The sequence below is a fragment of the Canis lupus genome, chromosome 9 (genome assembly GCF_011100685.1).
Source record: "Canis lupus familiaris isolate Mischka breed German Shepherd chromosome 9, alternate assembly UU_Cfam_GSD_1.0, whole genome shotgun sequence".
NCBI lineage: Eukaryota > Metazoa > Chordata > Mammalia > Carnivora > Canidae > Canis > Canis lupus.
This window is the reverse complement of record NC_049230.1, coordinates 18,277,850-18,305,700: the sequence shown is the minus strand read 5'-3', so window position 1 is coordinate 18,305,700 and position 27,851 is coordinate 18,277,850. Positions and strand designations below refer to the sequence as shown.

Genomic DNA, 27,851 nt, shown 5'->3' with positions numbered 1-27,851 from the left:
CTCCTGTTGCCCTCCCACCTGTACCATCTCCCTGGCTGGCTTAAATCCAAGCCCTGCCGGGGGAGGGGGCCCAAGGGACTCTGCCCTCATCCCTCCTCAGGGTCCTATGGGTATGACCTCAGGTGCTCAGGGTACAGCAGTAGTAAACTTGTTTCTTTATTTTTTAAAATCGATAATCTCCTGTCCTCTTCAGGTCCCTTCTATGACACAAGTGAAAACCTACTCGTAGGCTTCCTGGGAAAGGCAGCCCAAAGTCGAGCTCCAGTGGGGAGCCCAGGAAAGCCTGGCAAGGGGAGGGCCCTGGGGGGTGGCTAATAATACCTGGGGGGGGGGCGGCAAGGAAGGGGCTGAACTACTCTGGGGATGGCGGCTGGGATGCCCCCCTGGGGGGCAGAGAACAGCTAAAGGCTCAGGTTTCCTCCCCAAATCCGGCAGCCACAGGCCTGGCTCTTCATGAGCAGGGGGCGGGGGAGCCAGCCAAGAATCCGAGGAGCTGGGGCTCAAGGCTCTGGGGTCACAGGGCAAAGCAGCGGCCGTTCTCAAGAGGGACCAAGGCAGCCCCTAGCGCTCCACTGGGGCCAGAGAGTGGAGTGGGCAAAGCGAGCAGGCTGGAGGGGCTAGTCCTCCCTGCAACCCCCACTCCTGAGGAGAACAGAGCCTCTGCCACAGGAGGCAGGCTGGCATCCAAGGGGCCCCAGCGTGGGCCGTCCCACCCTCAGAAGCGCTGGATGCGGATGTGGACGAAGAGCGTGGCTGGTGACAGTGAGGCGCCGTCCTTGGAAAGCAGGTGGATGTGGCGGTACCCTGTGGGGAGGGGAGCCACGTGTCCAGTTCTCTGCCCACCCCAACTCCCAACCCTTCAGGGCCAGGGCCGTGGGGGCACAGACCACCTCCCACCTCAGGGCTCGGGGCAAGCTCTCAGAGGACATCCAGGGCCCAGGTGAACAGGGTCTTGGCGGCCCAGACCCCCTCCCTTTCCATCCCCACCCACCTTGCTTCAGGCTATTGAGGGGCAGCGTAAACTGGCCCACGAAGTCGTTGGGGGAGGTGGTGTCGTAATCTTCCACCACGAAGCGGACCAGCACCAGCTCAGGAGCCCGCAGCTGGAACTGCAGGGTCTGCCCCCAGCGCGGGTTGAAGCCTAGGGTGCAGGCAGGGCAGTCAGGAGCCTGCTGGCCCCAAGCACCCCCACTGCCACCAGCACATCCACCCACCATTGTTGAGCACATAGTTGGTCTCCTTTCGAGCACAGTCTGCAGGCACCCCGTGGATCTCAACGCGTACCAGGGGATCCACGATGGAGTTTGGCTTCTCAGTGTTCAGCTTGGGCAGCTGCTGTGCAGTCAGCACCTGCGGGGGACAAGGAAGGGGAGCTGCAGTCTGGCCCCTCTGCTCAGGCAGGAAGCCGCCAGCTCTCCCCCACACCCCAGGCCGCCCCCAGGCCACTGCTGTCTGGCGCCCTGCCAGGCAGGACCTTGCTGGGACTAGCTGTGACCCTAGGGTGACCCCAGAGTAGGGCTGGTCCAGGCTGCTGACCTGGATGGTGAGAGTAGTTCTGGGAGGTCCAGGACACTCGGGGTCAAAAGTGGTGTCTGGCTGCCGTAGGCAGGCGGGTTTCAGGATGTAGCCGCATTGCCCGTTGACAAGAAAGCGCCCGGCATTGAGGTCCATCTCGTAGCCAGGTGTCTGGAAGTTCAAAGCCACTGTGGACATAGCAGGGTCAGAGCAGGGGCTCTTAGCAGCCCTCCTCTCGCTGCTCAGTTTCAGGTCTCACTGCTCACCCCCACCAGGGCTTGGGGGGTGGGCATCATGACAGCCAAGGGACCCAGCCCCCACTATCACCTGCACTTTATCCCTGGTATCCCTCGAGGCCAGAGGCCAGAGGCAGGGAATAGGTCTGGGCCAGAGTTGGGCCCAAGGAAGGCTGGGGTTTCCATATCTGCCCTCAAAGGGACCATATTCCCCCCTACCTTTGCTTCTTTGTTGGGGTTCAGCGTCCCTCCAGAGCCCACTTTTGTCAGTGTTGATTCAGTGGGACTCCCGGGGGGGGGGGGGGTGTGTGTGCACACCTCTGTGTGTCAGGGGGCATTAGGGAGTGGGGTGTGTGCATGTCTGTGTGTGTCAGAGGGCACATGGGAGTAGAGGTTTTGAGCTTTTGCCTTCATAAAAAAATGGGACAGTGGGGCGCCTGGGTGGTTGAGCGTCTACCTTTGGCTCAAGGCGTGATCCCAGGGTCCTGGGATCGAGTCCCACATCAGGCTCCCCACAGGGAGCCTGCTTCTCCCTCTGCCTGTATCTTTGCCTCTCTCTATGTGTCTCTCATGAATAAAAAAAAATCTTTAAAAAAAATGGGAGACTTTCACACTGTCAGGAAGAAATGAGTCTGATTTGTTTTCCCACCTATTTTCCCAACAACTATTTTAATAAGTGCTATTACCAAGAAAACACATTTTTCCACCTTCCAGAAAACTATATGGCCCCATCACTGCCCGGGGCCTCCCACGGATCCCTGGAGGCCGCCCCCACACGGCAGCACCCTGCCTGCTCTGTGCGCCTGCCCCCACTCACCTAGCTGACAGCCGGAGTTCCACATCTCCTGGGGGCTGTAGTTGGCGGAGTTCATCCGAAGCCCCAGGGGGTAGACTCGGGTCAGCTGGCGGGCATTGTGCCTGACAAAGCTGTTCCCTGGGGGAGAGTTGGGGCCCCGGGGGTGTCCTTTATCCAGTGCCCGGCCTGTAACTTCCTCTACCCCAACTCCAGGAACAAGCTGGGAACAGAGGCTGAACTCCCTCTGCCCCAGGACTGAGAGGACCTTCTGGAGAAGGCTCTGGAAGCCCAGCGAGGGTCAAGAACCCCCTTCCACACCCGAGCACTGCATATCCCCCCTACCTCCAGGCCTGGAACAGGGGCCCCAAGCAGACATCCAGCGCTCATCCCGCATGCACTCCTCCAACTGTGCTGTGGGTTCCCAGGACTCTTCCTGCATGTCATGCCTCCAGGCCTTCGTCCAACCTGTTCCTCCAGCCTGGAAACCCCTTCCCCTTCTTCACCTGGCTGCTTCCACCCTATGCTTTGCTCTGGGGTCTTTACAGGTATCACCTGCTCCAGAATCCTTCCCTGATCTCACCCCCTCTGCGGGGGCTCCCCTGGACCCCCCAACGGCCCACTGATCACCCTGCACCATCATTCCCGTCTACGCCTGGCCCTGCCACTAGGCTTGAGTCCAGCAAAGGCAGGCAGCAGCCCCCCTCCTGCCAGGGCCCTCTTCCCTCCATCCATGCCGGCCCGGTGCTAGGCACGCACTGGGCGCTCACTCCCTGAGCCCCAATCTGGGGGCCTCCTGACCCCTTCACTGGCCCCAAAGTCCTGTCATTCTCCTTTCCAGACCAACTTCAGGTTACCGCCCCACCAGACATCCAGGGTGCCTCCTGCCCCCCATGTCCCCACTCCTACCTGCCTCTCGGATGAGCTTCTTGGCCTTGCGCTCGTTGAGGGAGCTGACCTGGCAGGGCTGGGGCGGGACCGGGGTGGGGCGCAGGGTCCGCAGGCGGGTGGCACAGCAGTACACGGCCAGGGCCGACAGCTCAGGGGAGATCTGCTTGGCCTGGGAGATGAGCCGCAGCGAGGGTCACTGGCTCCAGCCCTGCTCCACGTAGCTCCTCCCAGCCCAAGGGTCCCACTCACCCGCCGCCTCTGTTCTGTGGCCTCTGGCTCCTCTTCCTCCTCTTCCTCTTCCTCCTCCTGGTCGGATAGAATTCGACCATCCTCGCTCCGAGCAGCCGGCAGCTTCTTCCCCTTCACCAGAACCCGGCCCTTCAGCTGCTGTCGGGGCCCACAGACAGGGAAGGATTATGCCCTCCTGCCCCTGGGTCAGTCGTACAACCACCAGACGTGAGGGGCTGACTGGGGGGAGCCGGGAAGGACACACAAAGATGCGTGATGTTTCTAATAGAAAAAAATAGACACCTGGGTGGCTCAGTGGTTGCACGTTTGCCTTTGGCTCAGGTTGTGATCCCCAGAGGGAGAAGGAGACTCCCCATGGGGAGCCCGATGCAGAACTCCATCCCAGGACCCTGGGATCATGCCCTGAGCCAAAGGCAGACGCTCAACCACTGAGTAACCCAGGTGCCCCCAGCTCAATTTTTTTTAATCGTTTTTTTCTTGATTAAAAAAAAAAAGAAATCACACACACACACACACACACACACACACACACACACACAGGTGAATCAACATTCTCTGCGTATTTGGATTGAGAGTAGGAGAGTTTTCTCAAGGAACCAGAAAAACACAACCGTCCTGAGGAGGCAGATAAAACATTCCGGGGTTTAGGAGGAAAAATCACCCCAGGTCAGAAAGCTGAGGAAGCTTCTAAGGCTACAGGAAGAGGTGGTTTACACTGAGCTAGAGGTCTAAGCAGGTGGTGCTTGCCAAGTGCAGATGGCTGGGAAGGGAGCTTCAGGTAGAGAAGAATGTCCCAACCTTGGAGGTGGGAATGTCTGAGTTTGCAGGGACTCTGTACGCAGGGAGGCAGAGCAGGGAGGTGAGGGTGAGGGCACGGAAGGCCCAGAATAGGGTGGGATGGGTCTAGTCAAGTCTGGTGGGTAGGAAAGAGACAAGACCCTGGGGGGGAGGGGCAGATGTCAAATGAACGCTGGAGCAGGGGGAGACTGAGGCAGAGAGAGGGAAGGGGTCCTGACCTGTGGAGGTGGCATAGCAGGGATGGATGGTGGACTGCAGCCAGATCCTCCCCCCACCAGGCTGAGTCTGGGGCATTCATTACCTCTGGGGATGGCAACTCCTCAGGGTTCTGGGCATCCAGCGCTTGTGTCACCAGCGTGTCTCCCAGGATGGTTCGAAGGTGGCGGGCCATGACAGCCTGTTGCTCCAGCCCACAGTGGTTCTCGAGGGACAGGATGACAGGGTATGGGGACAACTGGGGGGGAAAGGCAACAGCTCAGAACCACTTCCCTCTCCCCCTACGAGGACCCCCACTGTACCTGGCCCCCAACCCTCTTCAGGACAGGCAGGCAAAGGCACTCTGGGGAGCTGAGTAGGTGGGATATACTCTGGGGCAGGTGTGTCTGTAGGGGGTCACAGGTCAGATCTGGGGTCTGGAAAAGGGTCTGGAAAAGGTGGAATGTCTGGGAAGCTGAGGACAGCTGCAGGAATGGTTTTGTTTTTAATAAATGCCCTTCATAGCCTAATGACATTGGCCAGTGCTGTTTATGTCACCCACTTTTCTCCCCAAGCCCATATTTTTTTTCAGTTGATTTTCTTAAGTAACCCCTACACCCAACTTGGGGCTCGAACTCACAACCCCAAGATCAAGAGTAGCACGCTCTTCTGACTAAGCTAGCCTGGCGCCCCCATGCCCATCATTTTTTGAAGATAAGATTTACGTATACCTTGACAGAAGTTGCAATTTTATGCAGACTCCATGCTGAACTTCTCTTTCATAGCTTTCTCTTTGGGAGTCATGATTAAAATGTCCTTCCCTACCCTTAAGGTTTTCTCCTGAACATTTTGTGATTTTAATGTAGTTACTAAACATGAGGATGGAGGAAGAGGGCCTCTCACTCAGCTTTCTTCTACCCCATTGGCCAGTTGCCCCAGCAGCACTTGGTGAGTGATTCTCTGGGCAGGGGGTCCTAGAAGCTCACAGTGAAGGCGTGGTCATGCACGGCCTGGACCACGTCTCGGAAGAGGATCTTGGAGGTGAGGGTGTGGCCGTGATAGATGATGGGCTCCCCTCCTGGGCCCTCCCAGCAGTCCAGCTCCACACAGCGGCATCCCTGGGCAAAGGCCCTGCAGAAACAGATGGGCAGGCAAGATGTCCATCATGTGGGAGCCACAGAGCACAGCAAGGGACAGGGTGAGCCAGGTAGCCACACCTTCTCTTTCCTTCCCCCCCCTCAGGAAGCCCACAGTGAGATTTGAGCTCTATAGCTCCCCAAGCTGGGTTCCCAGGTGTGCTCACCCCTACCATCCCCCGCTGCAGTACCTAACATAGGCTTCGGTGCTACTGGGCCCCCCGATCTGAGAGTCAGTCAGATAGGTGTTGTGTGAGGAGGAGATGAAGTAGTGGGAGAGGGGCTGGTCCATGTCCTGGAACACAGATGTGTGGGCCGGGTCCAGGGCAGCCCCTTCAGGTGACAACAGGTACATCATGAAGCCATCCAGTGTCATCAGCTCATGCTGTTTGGCTGCAAGGATGAGCAAAAGAGAGCATCAGGCCACAGGGAGGATCCTCACGTCTGGCCCCACAGGCCCTCAAAACAAACTTCACTCAGCTAGTAATAAAGAGCACCTATCTACTGACTAGATTCTACATAAGTTATACCATTTATTTTTTTTAAGATTTTTTATTTATGTATTCATAGACAGAGAGAGAGGCAGAGACACAGGCAGAGGGAGAAGCAGGCTCCACGGGTCTCCAGGATCATGCCCCAGGCTGCAGGTGGCGCTAAACTGCTGCGCCACCGGGGCTGCCCCCATTTATTTTTTTAAAGATTCTTTTAAAAGCTTATTAATTGGGCAGCCAGGATGGCTCAGTGGTTTAGCGCAGCCCAGAATGTGATCCTGGAGACCCCGGATCCAGTCCCACATTGGGCTCCCTGCATGGAGCCTGCTTCTCCCTCTGCCTGTGTCTCTGCCTCTCTCTCTCTCACTCTCTCTCTCTCTCTCTCATGAATAAATAAAGAAAATCTTTTTAAAAATTATTTATTTGAGGGGGATCCCTGGGTGGCTCAGCAGTTTGGCCCCTGCCTTCAGCCCAGGGTGTGGTCCTGGGGTCCCGGGATCAAGTCCCACATCGGGCTCCCTGCATGGGGCCTGCTTCTCTCTCTGCCTCTCTCTCTCTCTCTCTCTCATGAATAAATAAATAAAATATTTTAAAAAATTATTTATTTGAGGGAGAGAGAGAGAGAGAGAGAGAGAGAGAGAGAAGCAGCGGGGAGGGGCAGAGGGAGAAGCCAACTCCCTGCTGAGCAGGAAGCCTGATGTGGGACTTAATCCCAGCACTCTGGGATCATGACCTGAGCCAAAGGCAGATGTTTAACCAACTGAGCCACCCAGGCACCCACCATTTATTTATTTATTTTTTAGATTTTATTTATTTATTCATGACAGACACGGAGAGAGAGAGAGAGGCAGAGACACAGGCAGAGGGAGAGGCAGGCTCCCTGCAGGGAGCCTGATGTGGGACTCAATCCTGGGACTGCAGGATCACGCCCTAGGCTGAAGGCAGGTGCTAAACCACTGAGCCACCCAGGGATTCCCCCATTTATTTTTTTTAAATGATCTCTATACCAAAGTTGGGGTTTGAACTCATGACCCCAAGATCAGGAGTTGCATGCTTTAACCAACTGAGCCAGCTGGGTGCCCCCATAAGTCATGCCCATTTAATCTTTAACCAAACCCTGTGAGGAAGATACTATATGTTATGCCACGTTCCAGATGTGGCAGCTGAGTCTCCCAGAGGCAAGGTAACCCGCCCAAGATGGCACCCACAGCCAGAAATTGAAAAGCCCACTTAGCTGAAAACCCAGATCTGTCAGATGCCCAGACAGGGTGGTGTCGAGCCCAACCACATCTGTGAGACCCCCACCTGTCTCGTTGAGCTCATAGGTGTGGATGAGCTGCTGGGCGTGGGCCAGCGTGGCGCCGTCCTCGCCCTGGTCCTCCAGGAACTCCAGCAGCTCCGGGGCGCTCAGCACGCGGTCCTCGCCCGAGTACCGATGGAAGATCTCCTCCAGCTCGGGGCGTTTCAGCAACCGCCGCAGAAACTCCTCAATCTCAGCACCCTCCAGTCGCTCATTGTTGGAGTGGTCACACTCCTGGAAGGCACAGGGAGAAGCTCAGGGAAGGAGAACACCTGGGAAAGCTGGCCTGTACCGACACACCTGTCATCTACCACGCTGGGCAGGCAGGTGTCCCGCACCTGTACGGACACACCTGTCATCTACCACGCTGGGCAGGCAGGTGTCCCGCACCTGTACGGACACACCTGTCATCTACCACGCTGGGCAGGCAGGTGTCCCGCACCTGTACGGACACACCTGTCATCTACCACGCTGGGCAGGCAGGTGTCCCGCACCTGTACGGACACACCTGTCATCTACCACGCTGGGCAGGCAGGTGTCCCGCACCTGTACGGACACACCTGTCATCTACCACGCTGGGCAGACAGGTGTCCCGCACCCTGTACGGACACACCTGTCATCTACCACGCTGGGCAGGCAGGTGTCCCGCACCTGTACGGACACACCTGTCATCTACCACGCTGGGCAGGCAGGTGTCCCGCACCTGTACGGACACACCTGTCATCTACCACGCTGGGCAGGCAGGTGTCCCGCACCTGTATGGACACACCTGTCATCTACCACGCTATGCAGGCAGGTGTCTCGCACAGGTAGAGAAACTGGGAGCTAGCGAGGCTCTGGGTGTCGCTCAAGCTCACGCAGCTGGTAAACTGCGGGCAGGGATTCTAGGGGAGGTCTCTTGGATTCAGTGCCTGTCTCTCTGTACTATGACCTACCCCCAAAAATCAAGATGTGGGAGGAAAAACAGTGACCCAGGGGCAGGACGAGCCATAATTCCTCCTCCCACGTAGGGTCCTTCCTTCCCCAAATTCACACCAGGGGTCAATGAGTAACAAATAATCGAACTCACAGAGCAGTCCGGCTGGAGCTGCCGGCCCAGGTGAACAGGCTCCCTGGCCCTGCCTGAGGGGGAGGACGGATGCTCTGGGGCGCACTCCCATCCTGGCCCAGTGCCCTCCGGGGAGTGTAAAAGGCTACCCAGGCCCAGATGAGGCCTGCCCGCAGGCGGAGGCCGCTCCACCCACCAAGGCTGGCGGTGAGGACGGATGCGGGTGACTCGGGTCAGAGTGGGGGTGGGAGCCCACCTTGAAGAGGCGGTAGGCGTACATGTCATTCATGTCCACGTTGACCATTCTGAGCAGGCTCTTGATCTCCTTGAAGCTCATCTTGCTGTCCTGGTCCGAGTCGGCCCGGTGCAGGTAGGCGTGGATCCAGGTGTGGGCGCTCAGGAAATACCGGCGACAGGCTGGGCACGGCCGCCCCCCCCCCACAGGTGCCTGCGGGGACGCCCGGCCTGGGGCTATACCTCCCCCCCGCCCGCGGCCTCCAGGGCCCGGCGCCCCCCTCCGCCCTGAAGACCAGGGGCTCTGGCTCGGCCCGCGGGCCCCCCAGGACGGCCCCCCCACCCCGGCGCCCCGCCAGGATATTGGTCGAGGCGCTCGCGCTGGCTCATGGCGTCGAGGCGCGCGCGCAGCTTGGCCAGACCGCGCACCCAGCGCTGCGCCTCCTCGGCCGTGGCGGCCGCCAGGTCCAGGTTCTTGCGGCGGCCCCGGAAGGCGATGGTGAGGCAGCGCGCGGGCGGGAAGGCGCCCCCGAAGCGCCGCAGCCCCTCGGACTGGTGGCCCTCGCGGACCGCCTCAATGTGCTGCACGAAGACTGGGGCGCGGGGGGGCGGGCGCGGCCGGGTCAGGGCCGAGGGCCCGGGTCGCTGCCCCCCCCGCTGTCCGCACCCCCCCGCCCCGGCCGCTGTCCCCCCTCCCCCGGCCCCGGCCCCCCTCCGCTCACAGATGTGCTGCGATGGCGCGCGCGGGATGCGCCGCTGGAACCACACGCTCAGGCCGTCCTCCTGCAGCCGGTACAGCCGCTCCTTCTGCCACGTCCGCGAGCGGATCTTGCGGAGCCGGGAGCCCCGCAGCATGGCGCGCACGTCCTCGTCCTCCGTCAGGCCTGCGGGCGGCGGGAGGCGGCGGGGCGTCGGGGCGGGCCTGGCCCCGCGCCCCTCTGCCCTCTTCCCAGCTGGCAGCCGCCTTGCCCTACAAGCCGTCACAGGCCGCTGGGGACGCGACCGCAGTACTGGGTCGGGCCTTGGGCTCTTCTGCCCCAAGGCCTCGGTTGGTGTGTCCCCGCCAGGCCCCCCTGGGGAGGTGCCAGTACCTCTTTTCTGGGGAGCAGGAGGCCCTCCAAACAGAGCAACCCCTTAGGCAGCGCCTGGGACTAGGGCCCTCCCTAAAGGTCCCCCTCTCTGCCACTCCCATCCTGGTCTCCAGACTTCAACCAGAATCTGTCGCCAACAGCCTTTTCCCTTGATGTGAAGCCCTGACATCAAGAAGGTAATCTCACTATCTAACCTAAATCTCTCTTGCTGCAACCCAAGCTCCTCACCTCTGCTTTCCCCAAGACAAAGACAATAGAGGCCACTCCGGCTCCAGGGTCACAGGCCACGAACCCCGGGACCAGCCCTGCCAAGGCCAGCCTGTGGCTGACATCCAGGTGTCCTCTCTGTGTCCAGCTGAAAGCATGGTCTCCTGTGACACTTGGCACTCACCCTTGCCCAGCCACTGTCACAATCCCACGTAACCCCACATGTGCTTCCAGCTGCCCACCTTCCTTAAGAAGAAGAAATGCTTACAAAACCTCTACCACATGCCAGCCCCTACTCATGAATGAACACAGGAGAGGACAAGTACAGAGAAGCTGAACTAACTTGCCAGAATGCCACGGCTACCAAGTGGTGGAAGGGGACTTCAAACCCTGGAGGTCAGGTCCCAGCACCCCTGCCCACGGCCACCAAACTGAATCCCTCTGCTCCTCTGTCCCTCTTCCTTGCTGTCATGGTCAGGGTGCAGGTGGGGAGTGCAGAATTTAAATTCAGGGGTCCTTGGGGCAGCCTGGGTGGCTCAGCGGTTTAGCACAGCCTTTGGCCCAGGGCGTGATCCTGGGGACCCAGGTTCTAGTCCCGTGTTGGGCTCCCTGCATGGAGCCTGCTTCTCCCTCTGCCTGTGTCTCTGACTCTCCCTCTCTGTGTCTCTCATGAATCAATAAATAAAACCTTTTTTAAAAAAATTAATAAATTCAGGGGCCCAGGGAGGCAAATCCCAACACTGTCACTTCTGAGTTACACAGCCTTGGTGGCAGTAATCCGTGACTGCTCTGAGCCTCATGTTCTCTGTGCACACAGTGCAGACACCACAGTTGTCCCTGCAGCAAAATCCAAACTTCAGTCAAGATGCCACCCATCCTGAGGGTGCCACATCCTGCTCTCATTTGTCTTGTAAGAGGTCAATACCATCTGTCGGCAGATGTACCAACAAGTGGGGAACTAAGCTCATTCTACCGCCAGCCAGCCCTTCCCGATCTGTCCTTTCCTTACAGGCCAGGATTTCTAAACCCTGGCTGTGATCGGAATTACCTGGAGGAGGTTGCAAAACCCACAGCCCAGAGATTCTGAGCCAGGGGACAACAAGAAGAGTGGGAACCTGGCAACTGAAACTGGAGGGTCCATGCCCTTTGGAAGGAGCAGGGCAGCCAGGAGTGGATGAGGGCAGCCCAGAGTCTCTAGAGAACAGGAAGCTGGATTTGTATGTGAAGCCTCCGGATTTTTCAATGTTGGCAACTAAATCAAATTGAAACAAAAAGCCCCTAAAACACCACTGTGTGGGCCAAATGAAACAGGACAATGGGTGTATCTTCCTCCCTTTATTTTAACAAGCCCCCAGTACTGGGTTTGGCTTTAGGCTTTGTGCCCCCAAGGCCCCTGTTTGTTGTAAACTCTCACCTATGGAACCAAGTCTAAATCCCTGGGCCGCCTTTTCTCACTCTCTCTGGGAGCCTTTGTAGGATCCTTCCTGTTTCTCTTCCTCACACAGAACTCCTTCAAGGATCAGCTCAGACACCATCTCCTCCAGGAAGCCTTCCTTGATTTGTCCTCAGATGGGCATTCTCCCTCCCTGGTCACCAACAGCACTTTTTATTTTAAAACAAACACCCCACCTAAATTGTAATTTCGGTGAACTTTAATAAGTCCAAGGACAGGGACAGAGTCTTATATCCATAGTTCAGGACTCATCCCAGACCCAGGCTCACAGCCATTGTTTTCTGAAACGGGAGGACGAGCCATGTCGGCAGATGTACCAACAAGTGGGGAACTAAGCTCATTCTATCGCCAGCCAGCCCTTCCCGATCTGTCCTTTCCTTACAGACCAGGATTTCTAAACCCTGGCTGTGATCGGAATTACCTGGAGGAGGTTGCAAAACCCACAGCCCAGACATTCTTGTCCAGCAGGTGTGGGTTGGGACTTGGGTTTCTATGTTTAAAAACCTACCCTGTGACTCTGAGGGTGATTGTGATCAAGAATCAGGGTCTTAGGACCAGGGGAGAAACCTGCCACGTGGAGGAGCCTACGGTCCTCGTTGGGGCTTGCCTGTGGCCCTAATGGCTCCAAAGGGTTTCTCAGGATTCAGACTGGCCTCTTGGGTCAGTGCCAATCAGTGCTCCCTAGCTAGGAAGTGGAGGTGGAATCCTCCTCTCTCCAAACAAGAGGCTAGAACGCGGCACGCACCAGACCAAGAAACTCAGCAGACCCTTAGCCCTCTGCACTCACATGCCCATGTGTGGGCAACTTCTGAATCCCCTCAGCCTGAGAAGCAGTGAACTGGGGGGCGGGTAGGACATTGGGGGGACCTGTAGTGCCATCACAACTGAGCGCACCCCTCCTCCACCTCTTCAGCCATAGGAAAGGAACTCCTCATTCCCCGTGACAACCATGCTCTGCAGCTGGGGCCACCTCCCCTGACCCCGCCAGCCCTCCAATGCCAAGCCCGTGGTTGGGGAGGGTTGGGAGAGGAGGGGCTGGTGAATGACTAAGGCCGGAAGTGGAGGTGAGTCACCGAGGGCCTGCTTTGTCCAGTCTTCTACAAACAGGACATGGACACAGGGAGCCTAAACTTCTGATGGGCCCTCTGCTGGGATAGGTTCCCATGTTGAGGGCCCCCCCTTCACACACACACACACACACACACACACACACACACACACTCCCCAGGAGCCTGGTGAGGGAAAGGCTGACAGTCCAGTCTGCCTGCCCAACCAGCACTGGCCTCAGGATGGCGCTGCTCCTTGGACCACACTGCCTCCCAACCACCCTCGCAGTGGAGAAGCCAAACAGAATGAGAGTTCAATGCCAGGCTGAGCCAGGTGCTGAGTCCCTGGGCAAGTAACACTATTTCCCCATTGCTTGAGCTTCTGAGCCCTCGGGGATCAAAGGGATTAGGGTTCCAGACAGGAAGGGCGGGGCCCACAGAGGTGAGGTCAGGAGGACGCGCTGGAAGGCCCCTGGCTCTCTGCCCTGGCACCCAGTAAACATTTATAGGTCCTGTCAGGGCCCAAACCCACAGATGCTTCCTCAGCCTCATTCCTCCCTACTTGGAGCAGGTGTACAAGCTGCCTCTTGTGGGTTCCATGGGTATCTATCTAAACATCTCTGCCTAGGCAGCCCAGGTGGCTCAGTGGTTTAGCGCTGCCTTCGGCCCAGGGCGTGATCCTGGAGACCCAGGATTGAGTCCTGCGTCGGGCTCCCTGCATGGAGCCTGCTTCTCCCTCTGCCTGTGTCTCTCTCTCTCTCTGTCTCTCATGAATAAATAAATAAAATCTTTTAAAAAAATTGAAAAATAAACATCTCTGCCTGGAACCTGGAATTGGGCTGGGCCAGTATCATGGCCACCTTGACTGACCAGAGAGGAAACAGTCATAAAGCCACAGCAATAGGGCAGCCCGGGTGGCTCAGGGGTTTAGCGCTGCCTTCGGCCCAGGGCCTGATCCTGGAGACCTGGGATCGAGTCCCACATCGGGCTCCCTGCATGGAGCCTGCTTCTCCCTCTGCCTGTGTCTCTGCCTCTCTGTGTGTGTGTGTGTGTCTCTCATGAATAAATAAATAAAATCTTTAAAGAAAAAACTTAAAAAAAAAACACAGCAGTAAAAATGAGGATGAACAATAGGCAAAAGATAGAAACAACCCAAATATCCAGCAACAGATGAATGGAGAAGTAAAAGGTGGTATAGACATACAGTGGAATATTATTCAGCTGCAAAGGGAATGAACCCTGGCAGCACTGTGAAATAAGCCAGTCATAAAAGGACAGATACTGTAAGATTCCATTTACACACGATGTCTAGAATAGTCAAATTCATAAAGACTCGTTATATGTCACATATATCTCAATAAAAAAAAATTCAGAGGTAGAGTGTAATTAGAGGTTACCAGGGCCCCAGGGCGGGGAGGAAGAGGAAAATGACTGGTTAATGGCAGAGGGTTTCCTTTGTTGTTTGTTTAGGGTAATGGAAAAGTTCGGGGACTAGCACAACATTGTGAATGTGTAACAGTGTGAATATAATTAATGCCACTGAATTAGCCACTTCGAAATGGTGAAAATGGCTAGTTTTATGATATATATATTTTACTGCTAATTAAAAAGTAACATAATATGCCAGAAACCACTGTATGCTTTAAATGAGTGAACTGTATGATGTGTGAATTAATATCTCAATAAAATGATACAAGAGGCACAGAGCAGCTAACTTATCCAGGGTCCTGGGTCTGTAGGTGGTGGATCTAGAATGCACTGAGAGTTGGAGGGTGCCTAAGCCCCCTAAGGGCTGTGTGTGGCTCCAATGAGCTAATGCCAAGGTGCACTCCATTTAGGGCCTGGCCCACAGTGGGCACTTACTAAATTACAATAAAGGGAAAGGAGGCGGTGGCCCGGGAGGGAAGAAGGACCCAGGCATGTTCCCATACGTCCTCCTCAGCCATGGTCTCCAGCTGGGCCCTTGTCCAGCCCAGATCAGTGCTGTCAGCTGGGACTCAGACACCTCCTCTAGGCCAAATGCTTATCTCAGCCTCCAGAGACTGGCCAGGGGGAGGTGAGGAATGGACACCTCCCAGTTTCCCAACTATCACCTTTCAGCCTGGGCGGTTTGGTCTGTGTGTGGTCTGAGGCCTGAGCAGCTCCGTATTGGCGGCCAAGGACAAGGGCAGGAGACTGTTCAGTGATAGAGCTGGAAGGGGTCATGGGAAAGAAGCCTGATCCATCTCTGATCCTCAACCCCCCATCTCCACCCCTTTCCATAGATGGACCACTGGAATTATGAGAGGGTAGGTTGTGTGTGTTGACAATAGTGTGGTTCACCCAAACCAAAGAAGGACACAGGGGCCATGTAGGGGGTGGGCAGAAGCCAGAGCTGGCCAATGGTGGGAGGTGAGGGTGGGTGGGCTATGTGGTTACAGGGAGTGTAGACAAGAGGGGTAATATGTAGGCACATTACTTTCATAGCAGGGCATGAAAGTGGGAAGTCTCGAGCAAGGGTGTGTGTCAGGGTGAGTGTGCATATAGGGTGTGTGTGCTGGTGTATGTGTGTGTGCACACATGTGTGGATGTGTGCTTGCACCAGTGCATGCTCAGGAAGGGCACACGGGGCTCCAGCAGGAATGTGAGACATGCAGGGAATAGCAACAGCCGACAGCTTCATGCCAAGTCGGGGAGGGGAGGGAGAGAAGCTTTTCCTGATGGTTCTGGGAGGGAACACACAATGGTAAGGGGTCCCAAATGCCCTCCCACCCTAATCCTCTGGCCAGCAGTCAGCCCCAGCTCTTCGGGTACCCAGCATGTCCCCCTTGCCTGGGCAGGCCGCCACACCCGGGGCAAGGGCCCAGTGGAGCTCAGCGCCAGACTCCATAACATTCCTCGGAGAGTCAACAACGTCAGGAAAGGCAGGCAGTGCTTCCCCTGTCCCTGGCCAGACACAGTGTGACAAAGGTGGCAGCACCCTTCCCGGCAGGGCCAGAACAGGTATGAAGCCTATTTGGGAGCAGAGGTCGTAGGAGAGGGCCTCCCCAGAGCTGAAGAAGGAGGAGAGGCCAGGGAAGCCACAAGGCATGACAGCCTAACCACAAGGCCTAGCTAGAACGGCTGTCCAGGTCTCCCTGCCGCCAGGCCAGGCACCTGCGAGGACCCCCACCTGCCAACTCCACGCGCGGCAGCCCCACTCACCCTGCAGGAGACATCCTGGGCAGGCCATAGGGAGAGCCCTCTTGCCCCGGGGCACTTGGTGCTGCGTGCGGGCTGGGAGGAAAGGGAACAGGATTGTGCCCACTCAGGGCTCTGCTCACTGGGAGGATTAGGGGCAGGGCGGAGCATCAGGGGCACAGGCAATGCCAGGGGCTCTGGGGAGACAGGCTTGTCAGATAAAATTCAGGATGCCCACTTCAATTCAAATTTCAGATAGTCTTAGACTATCTTTTAGTCTAAGTCTGTCCCAAGTGTTGTTGTTTATTTGAAACTCACGTTTAACGGGGCATCCTGTATTTTTATTTGGCAAGCAAATAATTCAGTGAGGACACCCCTAGAGGCTGGCAGACCCTCTGTGGGGGAGAGGAGGAGCCGGCCATGGCCAGGCACACATCACCCACTCACTCGTTGTGATATGAGCTCGGACCCTGGGCCAGACGCCTGGCTTCAGACCTTCTCTCGGCTCCTTCCCAGGGTTGAACCTCTCTGAATCTCAGTTTCTCATTTGTAAAATGAGGCTAATGGTACCACATACCTCATACAATCGTGAGCATTAAATGAGCCAATGCGTGAAAAGCCCTCGCTCACTCGTTGTAGTGCGTTATAAAGGTGATAATTAGTATTCATTAGTTCTGGCAAAAAAGAGCCATCATTGAAACCTAGGCTTTGGCAGTTGCCTCTTAGCCCTGTGGCCCCGGGGCTGGTGGCTTCATCCTGGCTAGGGGATCTGCACTGTGAGGACCGCAGCAAACCTTCTCCTCCAGGGAGCCCAGGATTAGGTGGGTTCCCGCTGCAGCAAGCTCAGCCGCTATGTCTGACCCAGCAGGTGCTCATGGAGCTCTAGCTCTCTCCAGCTGATCCCTGGCTTCCTGGGGACACGCCACCCTGGGGGAAGGGACAGGAGAAGAGCCCCAGGCTCCGCAAATGACTCGCTTGCACTCTGCAGGAGTGGTGTTCCTCCCTCCTCCTCGTGGTCCTAGGTCCTCCTCATTGTCCCAGTTCCTCCACCACCCACCCACCCACCCAGGATGGCCCGGAAAAGCCCTTTCTTTTCTGTGAGTCTCTCTGAGCCTTTGATCTCTAAGCCACTCCTTGCCCAAGCCTCTTGACCAGACCAGAAATAAGATCTGTTCTGTTAGCCTAAGGGGTGTGGCCATGGCCATGAACGGGGGCAGCCCAGAGAGCCATCTGCAGAGGAGCTCTGGCCGCTGTGGTCGGGGAAGCTACCTGGGTGGTGGGCCCCAGGACACCTGGGTTTGGTCTCTGCCCCGTTGCTGGAGTCAGGGAGGCCTGGGGAAGGGGCATTCCCCAGAAACTGGACATTCCTTTCTTGGCAGTCATTCAGCAGGACAGGGCAGCAGTGGGGAGGACAGCCCAGGTGACATTCTGACACCCACATAGGTCGTGACAGTGTCACTACGATGGGGTGCCTTGAGCTCCCATGGAGCTTAATCATTCAGGGCAGTTGAGCCCTGGGCTCAGTTGTAATTATTGGTCTACAAGTGTCTCCTGCTAGTAAACTGTGTGCTCCCTGAGGGCAAAGTGCTGTGTTATTCATCTCCATAGCCCCAGCCCTTGGCACAGCGCAATGGCACACTGATAGGGCCAAGCAGATGTGTTTGGAATGAAGAAGTAAGCAGGTATGCAGGGGCATCATCCCAGCCCTCCCACAGCATCCGCCACCCCTGCAGTGGCTGACTCCAGGGACTGCTTCTCTGGCCCCACACCTGGGAAGACAATGGCACCTCAACTCCGCATGGCCATCCTCCTCTTCCCAAGGCACCAGCACTGCTCAGCCCAGAGAATGACACTGCCATCCACCAGAGACACCTTTCAGATCTCACCAACTACGGAGTCTAGCCCAGGCCGCCTCCTAGGGAGTTCTAGAATTCAACTCAGCTGCACTGGCCCGAGTCTGAGCACCACCATAGCTTGACCATCTCAGTCCTCGGTCTCCCTCTTATGGTTCTCCCTGATTCACCCTTGCCTTCATCCAATGTGCCCCTAGTCTATACGAGCCCTGCCTCCCTCCTCTTGCCAGAGACCCTCTGGGACTCCTGCTGCCCTCCAGGGCAAGTCTGTAACTCTATACGGAGGGACCTTGAGAATCTGGCCCCCACCTGCCTCTTTCCAGTCTCTGACTGGCTCTGGGGTGCAGCCAGGACCCTCGCTGGCTTCCCAGCAACTGACTTGCCCCCTCCTTTCCTAGTATTGTTTCTTTGCTTCATTGCCTGATCTCCCTGCTGAAGCCTCCACTCTCTGAAGGGCCAGAACCTTGCTGAATCCCAGGACAGAGCCTACTAGAGAGAGGCACGCAATAAATGTCCGCTGAATGCATGAATGATTGGAGGGTAGGGCAGAGATCATGTGTCTTATGGCTTCTTAAGGAGAGTGCAAGGCTCAGTGCTCAGAACATAGAGCTCAATCAATTTAGATCAAATGAGTGACAGGAGATAGAAGAAAGAAGGGGGACAGGGGTGGGGGGGTGGCGGTGATCAACAAGACTGGCGATCGGCACCCCTGAATTCTGCCCCAAGATTCACACTGGTTTCCTGGACAGCCCTGCCCTGTCCCCCCAGCCCCACACCCCACCTTTCCATCATTAACTATTTACCAGCAGCAGTTCCAATACCCCACTTCAGTTTCATGGTACGGTACATTTTATAAAATACTCGCACACACTCTCCAGCCCCTCCCCCCCCATTCAAGCCACTCAACCAGCCAGTCGGTCACACTTTGCCCAGGCTCTGAAAGGGTACCAGCGGCAGTGTGGCTGGGCACAGCCTCCGTGCCAGCCTTTGCCCTTAACTAGCTGTGTGGGCATTGACAAAATCTTCAACTTCTCTGGGTCAGTTTCTCCATCTGTGAAATGGGAATGACACCAGGTACCTCTCAGAAGAGTGATGAAGACAGAGTGATGCCACCTATGTTAACTATCCAGTGAGGTGGGTCTCTGGGAGATCCTTAATAAGCCACGGTTACATTCCTTCCCTGGTCACTTCCCCACACCTGAGACGGGAGCTCTGCCTTTTTGACTCCAAGGACACTATTCTCACCAATTCGACCTGTCCTACCAGTGCTGTGTGGCTGCTGCAACCCCTGTGGAGGCTTCAGGGCTGGAGGCCCGCCTCTTCCACCGCTCCCCTGCCCCTAAGGGCGGCCCAGAACGCAGGATGCCCCGGGGGCAGCCGCAGAGCCTGGAAGGCACGCGGGGTTGGGGAGGCGGGTGAGGGACACCCCGAGCCTGTCTCTGCCACTCTATTCGCCTGGTCCTCGGGGACCCCAATCCGCGCCCCCGCGCCCCGTCGGCGCCTCCTGGTGGGGAGCAAAGGCCACCCGCGGGCCTCGGTCGGCCCGGGAACGTCGGGGGACCTCAGGTGTGACCCGCAGCCCGTAGGGTGCTGCATTCTGAGCCTCGCCAGCCTCCGCACACCGCCCGGCGGCCCGGGGAGCCCTCGACGGCGCCCACCCCGAACCGCCCCCGCCCGTCACTGACCCATCTTCTTCAGCGCCCGCAGCCCGGGCCTCCTGCTGCCGCCGTCCGGGGGCGCGAGCGCGACGGGCGTCGCGACCTGGGCGGGCCCCGGGGGCTCCTCGGGCCGGCGGCGGCGGCTCCTCCAGCGGCCGCACAGCATGGCTCGGCGGGGCCGGGGCCGGGCCCGGGGTCTGCGCGCGGGGACGGGGCAGCGGGGTCACCGCTCCGGCCCGGCCCCGGCTCTGCGCGCGGTTCCGAGCCAGAAACTTAGCGGCGCCGGGAGGGAGTCGGGAGGGGCGGTGTCGGGAGCGGGGACGGAGGGAGGGACGAGGTCGGGAGAAGGAGGGACGGGGAGGCAGAGGGCGGGGCCGAGGACGGCGCGGTGGGAGGTGCGAGGCGGTGGCTGGGGGCCGGGCGCTGACCCCAGGCCGGGAGGTGGGCCCTGGGCGAGGTGTGGGAAGGGAAGGGGTCGCCTCGCGTCCCCCCAGGCCTCCGCGGCCGCCCCCCGCTCAGGAGTCCGCCTCCTCGTCCACGCAGCGATCCTCGGATCCCGGCCCCACCGGTGACCTCCGCCCCAAATCGGGGGCTGGGGGGCCAGAGGAGGGCCGAGGATTGTCCCGTGGCAGACCCCCCCTGCGTTCTCGGGGCCCCGACTCGAGGTGGCCTCGGGACCCCTCTCCACCTTCTCCTGCCCCGTCCCGCCCGGAGGCCTCAGAAGGGAGCCGATTCTGCGGGGCCCCCGGCTCGTCCTGGGCCCGGGGTCCTCGGGCCCGCCCGGAAAGCCGAGAGAACCCCGAGAACTGAGCCAGGCGGGAGGGCAACCCGAACTGGAGGTGGGGGGAGCGGGAAGTGGTGGGTGGGGGGTAGGAAGACTCTGGCTGTGACGTCATAGGATTAACCCTCTCTGCGCCAGGCCAGTTGCTGGCCCCTCAGCGGCACAAGTCTCAAAGCTGGGAAAGATGGGGTGCACTTTCTAGAATCCCCGGCTGAACTCGGGTTCTGTGTTCGAGGCTGGGATGGGTTGGCGCCCCAGGAAGGCCGCCGCACCCCGTGTCGTGTCCGTGACATCAACCTGTGAGTGAGCGTGGAGTGTGGGCCCTGGCCATCGCCTTATGCGTTCTCTTACTATTTATGAAACCGTCAGAATATCTGTGCTCCAAGGGTGGGATGGCCGGAGCCTAACCATGTTAGGGTTGTCTGCAGCTACTGCCCTAGGATGGGTGCGGAGAGCTGGGCGCACAGCGCCACTAGGCGGCGGTCAGGAGCGTGGCATCTCCAAGAGACAGCTTAGTTCCTCAAGACCTAGATTTGCCAACCTACTTGCTCGAGTCCATTCTCAGATATCCTCGACCGAGAGATTCGACGTACTACTGCACCCCTGTCGGGATATTCTTTCTGCCTTTTGATCCTGCAATTCCTTCCTCCAGGAATGATCTCCCTCATTCTTCTCTTGGCCTACTACTGACAGGTTCCAAAACTCAGCTCCAATGCCCCTCCTCCAGAACCCCCTCTTCTGCCGGGGCATGACTCCCTTTTTTAATCTCCAGCGCCTAGAAGGATCTGAGGAGCTGAGTTGGGTCGCTGGGCTCTGCAGGACCGGGGTTCGGCTGATGGACGCGGGCTTCCACCAGGGGGCGCGAGGACTCCGCGTCTTTTCCCTACGTCCACCGGGTGGCGCTTCCTCCCGCCTCTGGCCCCTACATGGCTGGGGAGCCGGCCGGTGGATCCGCCTCGACTGATTGGGAGAGGCACAGCTAAATATTTGCATAATCTTGAAAGGGCCGCGCTGAGTGGCTGAGGTATAGAAGGAGAAGCTGAAACGGGCTCTCTCATTGGCTTAAATTTTCCCCCTGCGTCCACATCCCGGTCAGATTGGGCCCGGAGGTCAGTCGGAAGCCTCCGGCTAGTGGCGACCGAGGACCTAGGTCCGGGTGGTGGGAGCTGCAGGGTGAGTGCCAGGCGGCCAGGCGGCTGGGGTTAGGGGACCCTAGGGCAGAGCGGGTGGGGGACCAGGGTGAGAGTCTATTGGCCCCACCCTGACTCCGCTCGGCTTGCCAGTTCTGGCCAGGAGTTGGAGATGTGCATCTAGAGGAGGAACGACGACCTTTGACACCTGCCTTCACCCACCCACCGAGGTCCTCTGCGCCCACCCTGGCCCCACCCACGCCGCCCTGGTGTTTGGAAAGGAATCTTCTCAGCTTCTGACCCCGCCCACAGGGTATCTCACTCAGGTCGAGAGCTTAGTCTGCCCCTCTGGAAAGTGGATCAGTGGCTTACTGAGTTGTTGGCCAGGGTGGATCGTGGAGGTCTGCTCACACGGAGGCTTGTTCTTGCAGAGTCGCTCAAAAATAGGTCCCCAGGGCTCCGAGCTGCTGGGTATGGGTACCAAGAATGAAAGCCCAGAACCGGACTACCAAAAACAGTTCCAGGCCGCAGTCAGTGTCATTCAGAACCTGCCCAAGAATGGTGAGGGCACGGAGACCTGCATTTGAGGGTCAAGAAGATTGGGGTCTGCCTCCTGCCAGGCTCTGATCCCTGCAGTTTATGCAGATAAGTCCCTGCCTGGGCTGCCTTGGGGATCTCCTCTACCTCCTGCCCCTGTCCCCCTGGGTGGGACGCCTCGCCATCTCTGCCCATTCCAAGAGTGGGTCTCCCCCCACCTCCACTCTTGGAGCTTGGGGTGATGCTTTGCCTTCCACCTCCACCCCTCCTGCCCAGGCTCTTACCGCCCCTCCTATGAAGAGATGCTGAGATTCTACAGCTACTACAAGCAAGCTACCATGGGACCCTGCCTGGTCCCCCGGCCTGGGTTCTGGGACCCAATTGGACGATATAAGTGGTGAGCTCCCTACCAGCTGGGCAAACAGGCCTCAGCTGTCAACCAGTCCCTCACAGCTCTCTGCCCCCCAGGGATGCCTGGAACAGCCTGGGCAAGATGAGCAGGGAAGAGGCCATGTCTGCCTACATCACTGAGATGAAGCTAGTGGCACAGAAGGTAGGGCGAGGCTGTGGGCTTTTTCTGTCCCCAAGGTCCCAGCTAGGTGGCCTGCCTTCCATCCTTCGGCGCTCATCTCCATTATGTTTCCTGCACGTTGACACACTTGTGGGAATTACCACCTTCATGCTATCTCCCCAGCTCTGCCTGTCTCTGGTCCCTGACTGGGCCCAGGGTGGAGGGGCATGGCAGGGCAGGGGCAGGGTGGAAGGGACCCAGCTCAAGGTGGGGTAAGAGGACGGCAGCAGGAGGGGCTGGCGCCTACCCGATAGACCCCCTCTCCCACAGGTGATTGACACAGTGCCCCTGGGCGCGGTGGCAGAGGACATGTTTGCTCACTTCGAGCCCTTGTACCGGGTGATCCCTGATATGCCGAGGCCCCCGGAAACCTTCCTGAGAAGGGTCACAGGTCAGGCTCCCAGGTTGTTAGCTCCACAAGTGCTGAGTGAATTTTCTTGGGTCCAGGTGGAGGGGCTGCTCAGTTGAAGGGCGATTTAGGGGCACAGGGCTCCAGGTGATGTCCTTGTAGGGACTCCAACCAGTGCCCCTGATGGAGTGGGTCTTGAGAGCTCATGGCTGATGGGGAGCAGGGGCTGATTTCCCTGGGAAGCACCAGCCTCTTCCCAGTCCCACCTCTGGGTGCTGTCTCAGCAGGTTGGAGAGAGCAGGTGCTGAATGGAGATGTTGGGGCTACCCCAGAGCCTCCTTGCCTCCCCAGGGAACCCGAACCCCCAAGTCCAGGTCAGTGCCTGGGCCACAGGGACAGAGAGCCAAACCAAACCCAGACTGGTGGTGGGTGGGGGGCTCCCAGTGGGATGGGTAAGGAGAGAAGGCTGGATGTCCACACCTCATGGGCACACATACGGAGACCTCCTGTGCTTACAAGGGCCAGGGGACAGTTTTTGGGATTCCATTTCCAGGATCTCACTCCTGGGACCCATCTCTGCCTCCTGTGGCAGTGTCTCTAATGGCCCCTGAACAGGTGCCTCTGCCCCATTTCACATCCTTCTTCTTCCATCGCCTCCCTTTTGTCACTAATGTTACCTATCCCCTTGCCCAGAGTCCCAGCCACCTAGGGACCTGGACTCTGAGGTTTTCTGTGATTCCCTGGAGCAGCTGGAACCTGAGCTGGTGAGACTACCCCTCATTCCTTGCCTTCCCCAACCCCCTGTGCCTTGGCTGCTCTACCCCCACCCCTGGACCTTGTGACTCATCTCAGCAGGTTTGGACAGAGCAGAAGGGAGCCCCTGGAGGAGAGCCTGACACCAGAAACAGCTCCATGCTCCCTGCAGAGAAAGGTGAGCCCTTGCCCAACCTTTCACTCACTCTGCCATTCCTTATGGCTCTAGTGTGCCACAGGCTTTCCCTTGACTGCCCTCTTGGGGCGGAGGTGAAAGTCCAGCAGCGGGCACTTGCCTAACAGCCAGATGCCAGCCTGGATGGGCAAAGTCCCTGCCTGGCCCCCTCTCTGAAGGCTTTCCATTTGAGACTGTCAAAGGATAATGATTTCCGTCCTATCTCCTTCTAGAACTTCCAGTGTGCCACACCCCTTAAGGGGCACTCTCATAAATGTTATCTCCTTTATTCCTTTAAGTAAGGCGTCCTGTGAAGACAATGACCTCTTCCCCTAATTTTCAGATGACAAAATGAGTCTCAGAGAAGTTTCTGGCTTACCCAAAGTCACACAGCCAAGTGACAGTGTTGGGATTCAAACCCGTGGCCACTTGTTACTCAGCCACATGGATGGACTTTATTATAAAAGACACACTTTAGAAGGGATTGCACGCTATTACTTTTCCCCAGGCCTGCCCCAGCCTGCCACCACCCTGTCCCCAGCTGAGTTGCCTTCTGAGTCCCCTTCCTTGTGTGTCTGTGCTCTTCAGAGGGTAGCCTGATGGGGCCCCAGGAATTGGACACGTGGCTGGTGGGGACAGTTCGGGCACTGCAAGAGAGCATGCGGGATGTCCAGGGGAGACTGCAGAGCCTCGAGAGTATGCCCAGCCTCCCGGAGCAGGTGAGCTACCCCCAAGGCCCCAGGCGAGATTGGGGCCGAGCTCCATGGGGCTCTCTTCCAGGCTCCTCATGGTGCCACTTGTGTCTTTTGGTCCTAACTATCCACTGGCCCACATCTCTGACTTCTGCAGAGAATGGTGTGGCTCCTGTCACAGGCAGAGCAGGCAGGAGGGACGGAAGTGCTTCCAGCCTGGAAGGGAGGGTGGGAAGGGCCCTCCTTTCCTGCTTTTCCTCTGCTGGAGGAGAAAGTGAGTGTGAGGACAAATTCCAGCAAACGGTCTGGAAGGCCAGGATATGTTTGCTCCTTCCACTAGGGCTGGGGCTCCCTGGTGCCCCTTCGTGACTTCTGTTCCCAGATTTAGGGTTTGCTCCCAAACAGTGCAGCCCTCGTCCCCCTACTCTCTCCGCACTGCTCCTAGATCTGCTTGCCCCTTACACCTGGGCACCTGGGGTCCTGAGCTCACAAGCAGTCACAGCTACCATTTCTGGAGCCCCCGCTTAGTGCCAAACCCAGGATTTATGTTATCTCACGTAATCCACACAACCCTATGAACTAGGTTTGCTTTTTCATTTTTAAGAGTATATTTATTTATTCATGAGAAATACACAGAGAGGCAGAGACACAGGCAGAAGGAAAAGCAGGCTCCCTGCAGGGAATCTGATGCGGGACTCGATCCCAGGACCCCGGGATCACGACCTGAGCCAAAGGCAGATGCTCAACCCCTGAGCCACCCAGGTGCCTCTAGGTTTGCTTTTCATTTCCCTTTTACGGAAGAGGACACCAAGTCTCTGAAAGGCTGGGGAATTCACCTGAGGACACAGGGCCGGGAGGAACCTCACAGAGCTGCTGTGAGGATTAGATGAGATAATGCCCCTTCCATTGTTACTACTACTGTTATTACTAACCTCAGATGATGGAGATGGGAATGGCCCCAGGTCTGTCTCCCTCTGCAGCTGGGACGCAGCTGGGACTCACCATCAACTCTGTGTGGGCCTGTTCCTGAGAAACCTAGGGTGGTAGGGGCAGGAGACAGCTGAATTGCTAGATGTGCGGGATCCCTTGGGTGACCGTTGATCCCCTTAACACTGGGTGGCAGCCAGGGTGGCAGGGATTTCCTCAGATCCACCTGTCAACACCCATCCCGCAAAGCTTTATCTTCTTTTTTCCTTTCCTTTCTTTTTCTTTTCCTTTTTCTTTCTCTCTTTCTTATTTTACCTTTAACTAATTTTATATGCTGAAGATTTTAAAGATTTCCACCCCAAAATAGTCAGTTTTCCATCTCTAAAAATAAGAACGTTCTACTACCTAGACCAAATGACAACATTTTAGCACACACAATTTCTTCATATCATCAAATACCCAATCCAAACTGCAGTCTCCCCATTTGTCCTGAAATCGCCTTTGCCAGCTGCTCTGCCCGGCCCATCCCTTCCTGGCGCATGTGCTGCCTTTGGTTCCTCTGTCCTTTGAGACCCCTTTCATCTAGACTAGCCCTTCTTCCTTGCTACTGACAGGGCCAGTGCAGTGGTCCCGTAGAATGTTCCTTTTTGGGTCTTTCTGATTATCTCTGAGGCTGGTCATTACATGACTAGATTATGTCATATATGATGCTCTTCACACCAGGGGACACAGACATGGATGTCCCACTATTAATGATGCTTGCATGGATGAGGAAGGGGTGACATTCTGATCCCATCACTGCTAAGTCATGTTTTCCTTTTGCAGCTAGGGAATGTCCAGCTCCCCATTAACCTCACTGGCCACATGATTTTTGATAGTTGATGGATAACCCTTGCCTGGGCCAATCCTTTATTTGGAAAAGAAATGCTGACTTTTAAATTCTATTATTCCTTTACCATATGTTAGGTGTCACTTTTCTGTAGAGTTTCATCTAGGGTTTTACTTATGTAAAGGCAGAATAAAGGTTAATTCTTTCTCTTTAATTACCCAAAGTAAGGAGTTGATTTAACAGCCACCTCAATGGTGACAAATTTCCAACTTTCTCTTTGAGTATCATCATGGACTAATGGATTTTAAAGATTCGGTATTTCAATCAACTGAAATTAATTCTTTGTGATGCTTTATGTTGTCACAATTTTGGTCAATGGAGACCCTTTCAAGCTGGGTCCTATGTTCTTATAACATGACCTCATTAATCTTTAAAAGCTTCCTTGCTTTCTGGTACAAGATGTCCCACATTCACCTCTACCTTCCCTGCTCCAGACCTGGAATTAACCACTTCTCCAAGGAGTCCTGGCTTTTAGCAGATAGAGTCCTGGCTTTTAGTTTCTAATGATATTTAGAAACTAAAATCTGAGTACCATTTGAAATATGTGGCACATCCTTTATAATATTGGGTGTCCAAGCCATACCACCAGGACCACTGCTGTGTGGCCAGAAGAGATACCCTAGAAGCCAGTCTCCATGAGGCAGCCCCTCCAGCCCCCCTGGCACCTGGATTGCCCTGGGAGGAGGATGGGAGGGAACTTGAGGTGGGCTGGCAGGGACACACTGGGGACATCAGGACCCCTTCCCTTCTAGTGGTGCAGATGTGGGGATAGTGCCTTCTTTGCCCCACTTCTTACAGTCTTAGGGAGACAGAAGCTCCCTCTTAGTTCTGGAAGAAGCTTCCTCAGGAGGGCCCAGTCTGTGCTGAAGCCTGGGCTGGCCCCTGACTCCCTCCCTCTTGGCAGCAGAGGACCCCGCCCCGTGCCCGGCCGTGGCCCCTCAGGCTCTCGGGCCCCACGCTGCTCTTCTTCCTCCTGTGGCCCTTCATCGTCCAGTGGCTCTTCCGAACGTTTCGGACCCAGAAGAGGTGACTCTCAGTGGAGGGCTCTCCGCAGCCAATTAAGGTGGCTCTGAGCCCCCTGTCCTGCTGTGCCCTGAGCCTTCCTAGGTTTAGGAGAAGAACAGCATTAACTCCGACCCCACCACTCAGTGTTTGCCTGTGCACCGCTCCCTTACTTGGGGGCCATTTAAGAGCCCATCCTTCCCCACGACTTCACACGGACGCCTTCTCCCCTCCCGCCCAAACACCGGTGGAGTGGTGCACGCCCCCGGGCCTGGGTTGGCCGTGACTCGGGGGCGGGGCTGCCTGGTCAGCCTCTGCCCTCCCCAGCCACTGGGTCACCTGACTCTTCTCCCACCCCGGCCTCTCCCGGTGGAGGCCCAGCTCTTGGGCAAGTTGGGACTTGGGCTGGGGCCTGGGAAAATGATTGGCTGGGAGGCTGCGGGAGGGAGGCCAGGAGGCCCGGCCGAGTTGGGGGGAGGGGAGCGAGCTCCGTTTCGCTGGCCTCCCTCCCCCTGCACACGTACACTCAGGACGTCTTCACGGAAGATTCACTTACAAATGAATGTTTCACTAAATAAAATAAGACCTTCATCTTCTTGCCGTCTGGGTCCCCACGGAGCGAGGCGGGAAGCCGGGTCTGGCGCGCAAGGCACAAGTGTCTTCCCTGCCCCTCCCCCAGCGCCCCGAGGACG

The 27,851-nt window shown here is 57.2% G+C and overlaps 2 protein-coding genes across 10 annotated transcripts; one reads left to right on the top strand and one right to left on the bottom strand.

Annotated features, from left to right (window-relative positions):
* Window positions 1–132: 132 nt before the first annotated feature.
* PLCD3 (phospholipase C delta 3) lies at window positions 133–19,519 on the bottom strand. 2 transcript variants are annotated; one of them, XM_038547046.1, is made up of 16 exons: window positions 15,867–15,909; window positions 9,609–9,770; window positions 9,251–9,479; window positions 8,909–9,038; window positions 7,610–7,838; window positions 6,005–6,206; window positions 5,664–5,808; window positions 4,784–4,936; window positions 3,685–3,822; window positions 3,454–3,604; window positions 2,890–2,958; window positions 2,569–2,685; window positions 1,537–1,703; window positions 1,215–1,350; window positions 992–1,141; window positions 133–804 (listed from the first exon to the last, which is right to left on the bottom strand). In XM_038547046.1, the coding sequence occupies exons 1-16, from the start codon at window positions 15,892–15,894 to the stop codon at window positions 716–718; spliced, it is 2,295 nt and encodes a 764-aa protein (XP_038402974.1). In that variant the 5' UTR covers window positions 15,895–15,909; the 3' UTR covers window positions 133–715. The 2 variants fall into 2 exon arrangements, with proteins under 2 accessions (XP_038402974.1, XP_038402973.1); XM_038547045.1 differs by lacking the exons at window positions 2,890–2,958; window positions 15,867–15,909 and adding an exon at window positions 19,381–19,519.
* Window positions 14,814–27,755, top strand: ACBD4 (acyl-CoA binding domain containing 4). Of its 8 annotated transcripts, none has more exons than XM_038547057.1 (11): window positions 20,216–20,433; window positions 21,418–21,590; window positions 21,696–21,825; window positions 22,078–22,198; window positions 22,255–22,354; window positions 22,643–22,763; window positions 23,006–23,095; window positions 23,415–23,485; window positions 23,574–23,652; window positions 24,238–24,368; window positions 27,065–27,755. In XM_038547057.1, the coding sequence occupies exons 1-11, from the start codon at window positions 20,376–20,378 to the stop codon at window positions 27,185–27,187; spliced, it is 1,197 nt and encodes a 398-aa protein (XP_038402985.1). In that variant the 5' UTR covers window positions 20,216–20,375; the 3' UTR covers window positions 27,188–27,755. The 8 variants fall into 8 exon arrangements, with proteins under 8 accessions (XP_038402989.1, XP_038402985.1, XP_038402982.1 ...); XM_038547054.1 differs by having other exon boundaries at window positions 20,217–20,433; window positions 27,062–27,755; XM_038547056.1 differs by having other exon boundaries at window positions 20,218–20,433; window positions 23,577–23,652; window positions 27,062–27,755.
* The last annotated feature ends 96 nt before the right edge of the window (window positions 27,756–27,851 follow it).